Below are 12,994 nucleotides of genomic sequence, written 5' to 3'. Positions count from 1 at the left end.
CTTAAATTGGTACCACACACTAATAGAACACTACAGATGTATTTCCCTGTTCCAGAAAAGGAGCTAACAGGCATCTTATTGTTTAGTGTTGCTTGCCAAGTGATAAAATTGGACTTCTCTCAACTGCATTTCAACATCTCTTTCTCTCTCAGTGGATAAACCATTACAATGAAAATGTAACAAATAGAAGAGGTAGTTATGTAAAAATACGATTCATGTTTATGATTCTAAATTCAGTGAAGATCAGAGGAGATTTTTCTTAATGTTTTCATCACAGACCCAATTTCTAACAACCCTAACAAATGCTGCATCTGATCTTATTTCCAGTGCCTTCCTTCAGGAATTGTTTCCAGTTCTGCATTCCTAGTTTTCATTCCTAGCTTTCTCTTTCCTCATCTTTTCTACTCAAACTTTTATAAATACCGTATCAACATTATTTTCCCTGGAACTTGCTGCAACCCTTTTCATGTTTACTGTATGATTCTAATTCTCCTGATTTAGTAACATTCTCAGTTTATGTGTGATTCTAATTCCCCCGATGTCTGTTTTGAATTAGTGCTAGTTCTTCTGTAATAAACAAACTGCTCTCTTTCAGAGCTTTGTGGGTGATCTTTTAGGCTATCAGATTTTCCCTAAGCGTACATGTGTTCAATTTACATATATATAATGTGCATTCATGTATGTAAATTAGCATAAATGGATATATAGTCTAAACTAATAGAAACAAAAATAACACAAGTCCCTGCTATTGTACTGGCTAGGCTGAAAAGTTGAAAAAATAAAATAAAATAAACTTCATCACAAACTAGAAAATGAAATCACAGTCTTGGAACAGCATGGAATACTTGAAAGAACGTTGCTCGAAACAGCCAAGATTTGATCTAAGTAAGGGATAGTCTGCTTTCTTCCAAGCTTAAAACAATTGCAACACAGGCATTTTGTTTTGAATACAGAACACTTGGAACCACCATATCAAGCTCAGAACATTCTGCATCTTCTACAATTACAAATAAATTTCAGGACCTGGAGCTTCTAGGATAGAAATACCTGTCTTGATTTCAAATTCTCTTCTTATTTACAGAAACCACACCGAAACTTTGATGCCTTTTTCTGTTATTATTAACATTTTCAAAAGTGTGTGTTATGATTATGAACATTTTATTTTTTAAAATAAAAGTTTCATTAGGAAAACTTCTCGAGTTTTTAAATTTAAAAATGAAAACAATACCGGTTGGATTGATTTAAAAAAAATACACAATTTCTTTTTGGACAATGATCATACATCATGGTTAGCTCTTATGCTTTGCTTAACTGCTGAACATTTTTGGTTTGTTTGCTCATTTAGGTATTAAAGAATTAGAACTTTTATGAATCAAAATGCCAGTTGTTGCATGGAAAGAAGTAACACATCCTCTGTTGCAGGAGGGCATACAGAATGAGTTTTATTGTGCTATCCAGGATCATCAGGCAAAAAATTATGTGACAGTCCTTTGCTCTTCCACCTTCTTAATACAGACTTTCTTCCTGATCAAGCAGACTTAACTTAGGCCTCCATTTTTCTGGCTCTACTTAGTCATGTGGTAGTTAAATGAGGACAGCTTATGAAATGAAGAAAATATCTACCAATTTAAATTATAAATTTAAAATTATTGCATGAAATTTAGTAAATATTAAATTAAGAAGCAATTACAGGCACTGTGTAATCCTTGAGAAAATATTGACCAACTTTATATATGGAAAACTTTCAAAAATGATACAAAAGAAAGAAAGTAAGCCTCTCTATGGCAGAACAGCTCTTTTCTCTGACTCAGGCACAAAATTCTTAAAAGACAAACCTCATCATTCCCCTTGTATCTTATTTATATCAGGCACCTTTCCAACAAACCAACATCCTTTTTACAGAAAAGTTATCCATGAAGCCATGCTCATCAGTCTTCTCACTCCACAAATTTCTAAGCTGGGACCCCACATAGTTCTTCAGTTGCTGAACAGGTCTTCATTACAACTTCTAATGTATCCACAAAACAACCACAAATAGTATATCAGAAGTCTTCTCAGTTTGAAGTCCACTTTGTAATTTTACCAAACAGCAGGGCCAAGTGTAGTCCACCAGTGAACTCCATTTTTCAAAATGCACAGGAACGTATCCTCCCTTTCTTATGTCCCTATTCTTCTTGCTTATCTAAACATCTCTAGCATAAACTGGATGTCCACAGAATTTCCAAATATACTTTCTGCAGACAGCCTTTATTTTCAGCCTATTTTCAGGGGCAGAAATGGCCTCTTCCTATAACATTGCATGTTGTATTGTATACGCCAGCTGGAATACAGTATTTCTAACCCTAGCATATGAGTTACAGTACATTCCAGGAATCTTATTAATTACTTAATATTCCATTGGCCATCTCCATAAATGAACCAGTACCACCATTTTGGAGAACTACTTGGGGTTCAGTCAACAAATTCACTACCATTAAAAACTAGTCTTATATCTCTTAGCAGATACAGCATTTGGCAAGACAAACAATATTTGAGCAAGTGCTTTTGAGGTAGTCAACAGCCAGAATGACCCATATAAGCTACAACAATGCTTTATATATCCTATCCTGTATATTTTATCAAATACCAACAAGAAGGGAGTATTGGTTTACCATGAAATTATTTTTTGTTGGTATGAATAGAACATACAGAATCAACCCACAAATCTATCTTTTTTGCAAGTGCTTTCTTAAACACTATGAATCATAAAAACCATAAATAAGTTTCTGTTCTCAAGTTGTTCGGCTTGTAATTTACATTTCCTGACAGCTATTAGGTTTATGCACTATTTCTTCAATGGAATTTCTCTCTCTCAAGCTTAAATATGATAACAAACTGGTGCAGTTTGTCAGATCATTTCTTGTCTCTTGAGCCTGGGTAGAATGATGAAGCCCATTCAAATGCTCTCACACCACAAAAAGCAGCTTTCATGGTAAGAATGAACATTCAGAATTCCATAATTTCTTGTATATAGAGAACAAGAGAAGTCAGAATGAACGGTAAGACTGGTGAGAAAAGCATAAAAAGATCAAAGAGATGAAGAACTTGGAGGGAAATGATTAGTTCAGTATTGAAGGAGCTGAGTTTGAGATGGTGAGGAGACATCTGGTCTATATCATATGATATATCAGATATATCAGAAGTGAAGTAGAAATACAAGATGGGAAAGGGATAGCTAAATATTATTAGATTTTAGGTATATGGGCTTTCATGAAGTTATCTAGGGTAAGAGGAAAGTGATAGAGTAGCCGAAATCAAAGAACAGAATCCTAGGAATTCAGGATGTCTCCCAAGTTTCCGATTATTTGGTGTTATATTTCAAGGACATTGGGTATTTTTAAATTAAAAAAACAAAAAAACAAATCAAGCAGGAAGAATGACAAGAATGCTTCAGTTTTTTTGGCACTGAAGGGAAATAATTTATGATTGTGAATGACATGTTTTTTTCTTCAGAGACACAAGTTGGGTGGTCCTTCCCATGATTTTCTTCAATAAAGATTTTCAGAGAAGTTCTAGCCAAATGTTAATTTCCTATAAAAATAATTCTTAAGAGTGAGATGGGACTCAACTAAAGATATTGGTATACTTGTAATTATTTAGTTAACATCAGAACAAAACTAGGCATTACCTTAACTGTAATACTAAGTTTTCCAACTGTATTTACGATGTCCACTTTGCATCCTCCTAATGTCACAAAATTCTACATTTTCCTGCTTCTTATCAAAGCAACCAATCATTCAGAATGAGTGAAGTAACACAAAAAATACTGTTAAGCCCAAGTAATTTTATTATATAATATGGATAGATAACCATTAATTTTGGTAAATCAGAAACATATGGAGGGCACCTCATTGAGGAAGATCTCAAATTAAAGTAGATTTCTGGAAGTCTATTTACAAATTCCCCACTAACTCAGCATCCAACGACTTTCATGGGAAAAAGGTCATCCAGAAAATGCATGGAATAACACTGGTTCTGTTTCACATACAAACTAAAACAATGCTTTCTGCAAGAAGCACTGTTTTTTAGTTTAGTACCTCTTCAGAGAATTCAGTGAGTTCAGTTTTAGTCAGACCATTTAAGGAAATCTTAGTTGTTCAATTAATATCAAATGGTAAAGAAGCAATACATCTGGCCATCTCAGCAATAAAACTAGACATTAAGCCTAAGATAAGAATATTCCAATGGTGCTATTAAAGTAATGTTTTTGTTGAAGTAAACAAAGAGGGATTATGGATGGTTGATAGTGAACAAGGTCCATTTTCAGAATAGGAAATTCATGTTTGCTTTTTGTGAGATGGGCGGTATCTAAATTTGAAATATAAATAAAATAAATAAATGTTCAGATCTCTTTAGCTTAAGAGATCTCACTGGACCATTGCTATAATTACCTAATAACTCTTATTCTTTCTTTATTACCCTGTTTTCTTCCAGGAAACTGGAGGCATACTCAGTTCTAATTAGGATGCAATGTGAAACTGATTAGATTAATCAGTTAAAACATTTAACTAATGTAAAAAGTATCCTGAATTAACCAGACACTGTAGTTTTAAAAAATAAATTACTTTAGAAATATGTATGTCAAAATGTCTGTGACACCAGATGCCATCTTATAAGAAGCTTTCCATATCTCCTCCTATAGGGTGGAAATTATTTTCTCTGATATGTGCAGGAAATTTAGTTATCTATAAATAAAAACATATTCATATACATACATATATACATTTACAACAACCTATTGGTATGATCCAGTCTTTGTAAGAGTACATCCTATTTAAGCCAATGAAATTTGATTTATAATTGATCCAACTGATTCTGCTTGTACTTAAACCTGGATTCAATCAAATATCTCATTTATACGGAAATCTGTGCATATGGAACCAATAAATAAAAAGGCATTTGAGTAACTGCTTACTTTCAGTCAATTTCTAATTACAGTTCCCTTATCCAGACAATGGCCAACCCTCAAACTAATTAGAGTCATTGATATTGCAAAGTATATTCCAGTATGCCCAAAGTTTCTTGCAGAGAATGAATAAAGGTGCAATAAAACTCAAAACCATAGGTGGCAATTGAATGTAATAAACAAATATTGATTGATAAATAATCTAGACGCAAGTCCTCTGGACAATTTGCTAAATGGAGGAATGAGATTTAAAAAACATCCTAAGATTTGACAAAAAGGCAGAATGGGGATTTTTATACTTTGCAATAGCAGTGAATGTTCATTGAAATATATTTAACAAATTCAGTGTTGATTTTGTCCTTTTGCACAGACAAAATAAGAAACAGGAGCAAAATCTTTTTTGAGCAGCCCTGATATGGATATAACTAATCATTATCTTATAAAATAGCAATCTTACCATGGACATTAAGATTAAAATATCTTTGGGCACGTCCTGCTGTGTTCTCCACAACACAGACATACCTGCCTGTATCTGTTATTTGAGTATTATGGATCTATAAAAACAAAGATAGCAGAATGAGACACCTAGGCTAAATAAATAAAATGTATTTACTTTCTCTCTCTTTCTCAGGTGCACACACACAAATGCACACATTGCAAGGGTACAATTGCTGTCTAGTTAAATGTTCAGTAAAGGTAACAAGTAAAGACTTCCTTAAATCCAGCTCATCTCTTGGTGATTATGTGGAACTGTCCAGGCAGATTACTGAGCAAAATTCAGTAGTAGCTTGTTATTGTTTTCTCCTATCTCTTATTTTCCTCTAGGAATGAATGAATATATCAGTTTTGCTCTCTCAGGGTTATGAATCTATCACGTTCTTAGTTTCTGTCCAATTTGGTTCAACAAACTTGAAAATATACTTTTTACTTCACATTATTTGTTTATTATATTTACGTATATGCCACCCTTCTCACAGAAACGTGACTCTAAGGCGGCGTACAATAAAACATTAAAAAAGACAGCAATTACAAAAGCACTCTAGAATTAAAACATGAATATTATTGTATTGTCGAAGGCTTTCACGGCCGGCATACGATGGCTGGTGTGGGTCTTCCGGGCTGTGTGGCCGTGGTCTTGAAGTTTTGTTTCCTAACGTTTTGCCAGCACCTGTGACTGGCATCTTCAGAGTGCAGGAGCACAGACAGGAGCAGTTCTCTCTGTGCCCAGCTCTGTACCCAGAACTGCTCCTGTCTGTGCTCCTGCACTCTGAAGATGCCGGTCATAGGTGCTGGCAAAACGTTAGGAAACAAAACTTCAAGACCACGGCCACACAGCCCGGAAGACCCACACCAGCCATGAATATTATTATTATATATAAAAAACTAAAGGGGTAAGAAGAGCATTAGTTGTTACACACAATGGAGGCACCTCATTAAATCCCCTAACCCTAATCCTAACCCCCAAGCTTGTTGACATAACCAGGTTTTAAGTGACTTCTGGAAGGACATCAAGGATGGGGCCAGCCTCATGATGTTCCACAGGGCAGAAAAGACCCATCTCCTGTGTCCTGGGTCCCACTGGACATAGTTCCTTAGCAGATGGGACTCAGAACATACCTCTTCTATCAGACTTGATGGGACTGGCAGAGGTAATCAGGAAGAGGCAGTCCCTCTTACATATATTGCATGTATTTGGAACATACAGTACGTCTCCAAACCCAGGCCTTTTTGTCTGCAAGTTTGTCTAATATGCACACTTTGTACAAACAATATGACTTAATGCATGCATTTTGTACAGATTTTTCTCCAAGGTACTTTGTATACTGGCAAACTGAACTTCAGAATTTGAAAAAGTATAAATATCATACGGTAACTAAATTGTGCACTGATTAAAAAAAAAAGGTGAAAGTAGATACATTTGCATTCAAATGTGAACAAAACAGATTTCTCCCCATTCTTATTTTCCTTAAGCCAAATTTGTGAATATAAGCAATACGGCCATTCTTTGAGTGTTTCTTCTGAAAATCACATTCTCTACACTGTGAATGTCAGATATCTGGGGGGTTTTAATTTGACCTTGTATACAGATTGCTAAATTTTCACTTGGCAAATAAGTGAACGTATTAACTTTCTTTATAACTGAGTAAATTATTTGAATAAAACCCATATTCTGTATTGACCCTTCCAACATGGCAAAAATCTTCCATATATTTCACATGCCCTCACAATTTATAGATACATGATATAGGTGCAGCACAAAGAGTCCCAGGAATAATGAAACAGGAGTTATCAATATGCAGAGATTGTCTTTTCAGGGAAAAAAACACTAACAAAAGATACTAGAGAAACTACAGTGAATGGTAAGAGAAACTGGCCAAACAATAAAATATTTAAGAGTTAAGAATTGTGTCTTACAGTAGACTCACTCAGGATTTTCCAAGAAGAGACAATACTCTACAACAGGGTTCCTCAACCTCAGCAGCTTTAAGATGGGTGGACTTCAACTCCCAGAATTCTGGGAGTTGAAGTCCACCCATCTTAAAGTTGCTGAGGTTGAGGAACCTTGCTCTACAAGGTTGCATGTTTTTCTCTTATTGGAACTGTGGAACTTTGATGGCTTCACAATTCTCCCAGCCTCTTGGGATGAGACACTGGAGTGAAACTGAGATATACAGCATGTAATTTGCAGTTGCGAGTGCATTTTGCATAATTACCTGAAGAGTTCTTCCGCCTACTAAGAATTTGTGATGGGAATCTTCAAGTATTAGCTGCCCATCTTTCTGCCAGATTATGCTTGGAGAAGGATTGCCATTTGGTCTACATTCCATCATTGCCATTTTGTCCATAAGGATAGTCAGCTCCTCAGTCACATCACCATTGGCACCATTAATGGATGGTGGCACTAGACAGAAAGATTAAGGAGAACTGTTTTCTAACCTTTGATTTCTTCATAACATTGCTGAGAGGAGGAAAAACATAAGAAACCTGCAGGACAATTTTCCATAGCATATTTTTCTCACATTATGCATTAGTCATCAGCCATTATCACAAATGTCTCTTCGAGGAACAGCATGATGCATTTTTGTTTCAAAGGGAAATTATTAGATATTTTCTTAAGCTGCCTTCATCTTCCTCAAAGATGCAGCAGTTATAGGCTGGTCTCTAATCTCCCACAGCTTGGTATCATGACTGCTAGGTGATGATTTACCAGATATATGCAGTCTTTGAGGAAGCAGATTATGGGGTTCAGATCAGCCAGATGGCATATCTTTGTTGGAAGGCTAACAGAATGTGATTATGGGTTCTTCTTGACTCTACTGCTTAGTGGGTTTCAGCACCATCAATTATTTTCTCCTTTTGGATTGCCATTAGGAGATAGTACTTGGCAGTGATTCTCTTCCCATTTCTCAGATTACAGATTATATTGCCTGGAAACTGAAACTGAAGTATTATATGATGCCCCTCAGCACTCCTTTCTCCAGCATTTTTTGAACTTCTTTGTGAAACTGCTGAGGTAGATCATCAGAAATTAAGGGCTATTAGTTATTATTATGCTGATAATACCCAAATTTATTTCTTGTAATATCGTCATCTATTGGCATAGGTCTCCTAAAAGTCTGCCTGCAGTCATCAGTGGTGGTCTGGATGAGAGATAATAATTTGGCAGTGTTCCAGATCAGATGAAAGTGCTCATTGAAAGAGGTCATAATTTTAGGGAAGTGATAGATCTTCCTGTTCTGGTAGCGTTATGTTCCTAAAATAAGAATTATGCACTATACATTTTTATGAATAGATGTTGATTGTCGGTGGTTTAATTTTATTATTTTTGTTAAATCTGATTTTAAACCATCATGAAACTCCAGTAATCAGCAGTATAAAAACAGAAGGATGGGAAGGAGGAGGGGAGATAAATTTTCCTGACACTTGATGCCTATTTTTGGAAAGATAGTAATAATTATCCTGAAAGTGCAGAATTAAAACAAAAATTAAAAATATTTTAACAATTATGTTACGTTTATAGTAAGTAAAATTACTTCAGTCACTAATCAGCCAACAAAATTAGACAATATAAATCTTGAACAAATCAGGCAAAGATTGCAGTAGTAATATTAAGCACTGTAAGTAGTCCATGTCAAATACATGTGTCCATTAGCAGGACTTGGCAATTTTATTGGCAACTTCTGTATACTAGAAATAAGCAGTATATACTTATGATTGGCCCATCATTGTTATGAAAAAGAGAGGTTGCATAAAAGTGACAGTACAACAGTACTTATCCCACTGATTCTCTTTTGCCTACTTCATAAAGGCATATCCAATCCAACACTGGGATATGGCAAATCTTCTCCTCCAGAACTCCCAAAGGTAATTCTGTGCTAGAAACTTCTATTTTTATTTGCTAAGGTAATATTGGGTTAATTGCTAGCTGGGCTCAGAGGACTGCTATCATACCTATTGTTTTTCATCTTAAGATTAGTAGAAACCACACTATTTTTTGTAGTGATCAGTGTAAAATATATGTTTTGACAACTTCTTTAGCTCTCTCAGTTCCCAACTGAATTGAAAATTAAGTAGAAATCCCACAGCTGTGCATGTCATCTACTAAAGCTTTTCTCCAGCATGATTTATATCCATCCTGAAGTATTAAAGACCCCAGGGATCTAACTAAAGCCAGTAATTTAAACAATAAATCCACATGCAGGCTTCAGTAGAGTCTATCCCTGATTAAAGGTACAAGGAGACTTTCAAAATGCACTAGTTCATCCTAAATAGAGCTCTGAAACATTTTACTATATAGCAACATGTCAGCAGCACCTCTCAGAGACTCCCTCTTCCTGAGCTAATTTAGCCAATTTGGATCCTTAAAATTGACAAAAAGCCCACCAAAGGAAAGAAGAAATTCAAAGCCCTCTTAGGCCTATCAGAATTGTTAAAAGGACAGCTGAATCTTCAGCTTATCAACCAATCTTTTTTTAAGAGACTATTGAAGAGTAGGCAACCTCACTTGACTGTTTCAGTAGAAGGAATCTGATCAATAAACCTGAAGCCTAAATTTAACTTTTGTAGAGATATTATCACACAATAGCATAATTAGCAGTAACATTTGCCTATCAATGAAGGAGTGCTCTAATTTCTTTTGTAACTTATTTCTGGGAATGAGTCAAATACTAATTTTCAGTCTATAAGGTTTACTTTTCTCAACCAGATGCTATAAAACTAGGTATTGGTCTATGGTCGAACTCCTCTTAATTCTAGCTATTTCTCTGCCAAAATAATATGTTATTCTATCCAATCTAATAGTATCCCCAAAAGATATTACACATAAGTTTTTTTGTGTTACCTTGCAAGCAGATTGTATAATAGTTGATAGGGGCAGAACATACTATCCCAATGTATAAGAACTCCTTTCTTGTACATTGGGGTAATCACCAAAGGTGCCTAATCTTTCTGCAGTTCACTAACTAACAAATGAATGCCACCAATAATGGAGCCCATTACTGAATTTTCAGTTTAAATAATTTAGGGGTAATCAAATTATATTTGTCACCTTTTCCACTTTCCCAGTGCACAAATAACTTCAGAAGGAGTAACTTTCCATTCCAGAATATGAATCTAAGTAGCTTCTACGGGCAGCCATTGAGTCAAATTGACTCTAACTTTAATCATAACTCCTAGACCAGTGTTTCTCAACCTTGGCCACTTTAAGATGGTGGACTTCAACTCCCAAAATTCCTCAGCCAGATGGCTGGCTGGGAAATTCTGGGAGTTGAAGTCCACTCATTTTAAAGTGGCCAAGGTTGAGAACTTTGTCCTAGGTGGTGGCTGGAATTATAACTTCTAATGTGGATGGCTAACTCTGATCCAGGTTAGTAGAATCTTCTACTTGCCATGTATCTTGTTGTAGTTTCAGTATCTTAATATTTATATTTTTATATAAAAGACATTAATGCTATTTTCTATTTTCTATTATATAGAATCAAAACAAGTGAGCCCCGCCATTTAAATGAAGAATAAGTATTCTTTGCAGACTCAAAGAACATCAAGTAAGCTCACAAAGCACGCGGACATCATATTGGATAGAATCTTCTCCTGCTTCATTCATGGCCACACAAGTATATCGTCCAGCATCTTCACTCTGAGCTCTTGGAATCTGCAACACATGACCTCCTAGAGTAAAATAAGAAGGAACTTGTCATCATTCTAAACACAGATCATGGCTTGTTCTAAGATAATTGATTCATGTCTAGAAAGAAGGACCTTGATAGACTTCACATTTTCAACCTACTTCTGAAGTTTTAGGGTAGATAAAAAGGCTTAAAACTTACAATATGGGGAAGAAGGTATAAACGTTTATACATTATAAAACAGTACATACAATTACACATTACGATTACATTAGAACTATTCTTATCCCCATTGTGTCCGGAACCAGAAAACTTCATGGCTGTACAATAACCACTGAAAATAAGTCTGTAAAACAGATTATATGGATTCAGAAGACAAACTATTTGGCTCAGGGGATATGGTCTGCTAATCTTGGTGAGATCAAGCTGCAAATATAATGGAGGAAATTATTTCTAAGGCACTGAAGGGCTCAAATATGGAAGGATTGACTGATTGATTGATTGTAAACAATCACCTTGAATTTTGCTTAGAATTAAGACATAGGAGTTCTAGACCCTAGAATACTCATATAAAGTTGTTATAACTACAACTGTTTTAGGAAATAGTTGGCCATAATTTGTACCGATGAACTTTCATGATGGCTGTTCTTGATTTCATGATTACCAATCGTCATATGAAGGAAATATCTGTATGAGCATCTAATTACATTCAGTTACTACAACTACCAGATTCAGACAGCTCTTTCTTGAGTTGCCAATATAGTGGTAAGCATAGGCAGCAGGTATGAATTGGCTTAGTCAAATTTCTTCACAACAAAACAGGAATGGATATATCCAAGAAATTCATTAGCACCTGTTTATGAATAAACTTGCTTTTAGAGAAACACATACTTGGACCAGGAATTTTTAATAACGCCAGTTAGTAGCATCCGTACTCAACCGTCATTCCAGAGTGTGGAGAATATTTCATTCTTGCTTTAAAATAAAATATTTATTGCAAGAGTCATGGCTCAGAGCTGCTTTGCTTGCAGGGTGTACTTTGGGCATGCAATATTGGATTTAAAACACTAAAGTGCATATGAAAAAATCCCAAAGAATAAAAAAAAATATTTTTATTAAATGTATTAATAAATATTCATTTGTTTAATACAGACCTGGAAGTATCAGTACTTTATCACTGGAACTCAGTGGAAAACCCTCTTTATACCATGTAAGTACTGGAGGGGGCACAGCATTAGTTTCACAGTATAAAGACAGAGGATTATTTGCAATCACATCTTTGGTTCCTCCCCCTTGTCCTCTACTTAGCAGATCTCCATCTTCCCAGCTTCCAAATGGTTTTCGAAAACTAGGAGGAACTTTAATATATAGGCCTCAGGTTAAAAATGGATAAGTACAAGAACCTTCCAACTGTCATCACAACAAGTATTAACAAATTTAGTGACTCTTCAACCTCTCTAAAGCTACAAACATTTATCTCTTCATCCCATATCCCATCTCTTATCTATAAACAAATCCATAAAGCATCATCTTTTCAGTCCTGGTGTCAGCAGAAAGTCCATAAAGGGTAGCCAGAAGAAACAACATATCTTATTTTAACCTTGATCCAACAAACCAACTTTGTATTCCTTCCTTTTACTTCTAACAGTCTTCATCTTTGGTTTATTTAAATATTGTCATAGGATTTGATTTCTCTTCATTTCTTCTTTATCCCATCGCACAGAGTTCTTCAAGGCTTTAACAAGCCTCTTTTATAAATCCAGTAGGAAAAAAGTATCCAAGTCACTCTCTTGGTTTGTCATTTGTATTTCCCTTTTACATTTTAAACCTCAGCCAATTTCTTTTGCAGATCCAGTGAAACATCCTTTTCTAAATCATTCTCTTAGTCTGTCAGTTGTAAATCCACTTTCAATACCATCTCTGT

General features: G+C 35.2%; 1 protein-coding gene across 12 annotated transcripts in view; it reads right to left on the bottom strand.

The window, feature by feature from the left end:
* The window catches only part of HMCN1 (hemicentin 1), a 329,972-nt gene that overhangs the window by 69,414 nt on the left and 247,564 nt on the right, over positions 1–12,994 (bottom strand). For all 12 annotated transcript variants that reach the window (XR_015798470.1, XM_088153961.1, XM_088153962.1 and 9 more), the window contains 4 exons: positions 12,225–12,428; positions 11,000–11,113; positions 7,660–7,847; positions 5,403–5,499 (listed from right to left, as the gene is read on the bottom strand). Coding sequence is in view for 11 of the 12 variants with exons in the window: in XM_088153961.1 (XP_088010087.1) it covers positions 5,403–5,499; positions 7,660–7,847; positions 11,000–11,113; positions 12,225–12,428 (603 nt within the window). In the remaining variant the exon portion in view is untranslated. The remainder of the gene's footprint in view (positions 1–5,402; positions 5,500–7,659; positions 7,848–10,999; positions 11,114–12,224; positions 12,429–12,994) is intronic.

This window comes from Python bivittatus, unplaced genomic scaffold, assembly GCF_059951505.1.
Source record: "Python bivittatus isolate LINGU-HERP-01145 unplaced genomic scaffold, Pbiv_v1 ctg000700_np1212, whole genome shotgun sequence".
Taxonomy (NCBI): domain Eukaryota; kingdom Metazoa; phylum Chordata; class Lepidosauria; order Squamata; family Pythonidae; genus Python; species Python bivittatus.
The sequence above is the reverse complement of the archived record's forward strand: the minus strand, read 5'-3'. Positions and strand labels throughout refer to the sequence as shown.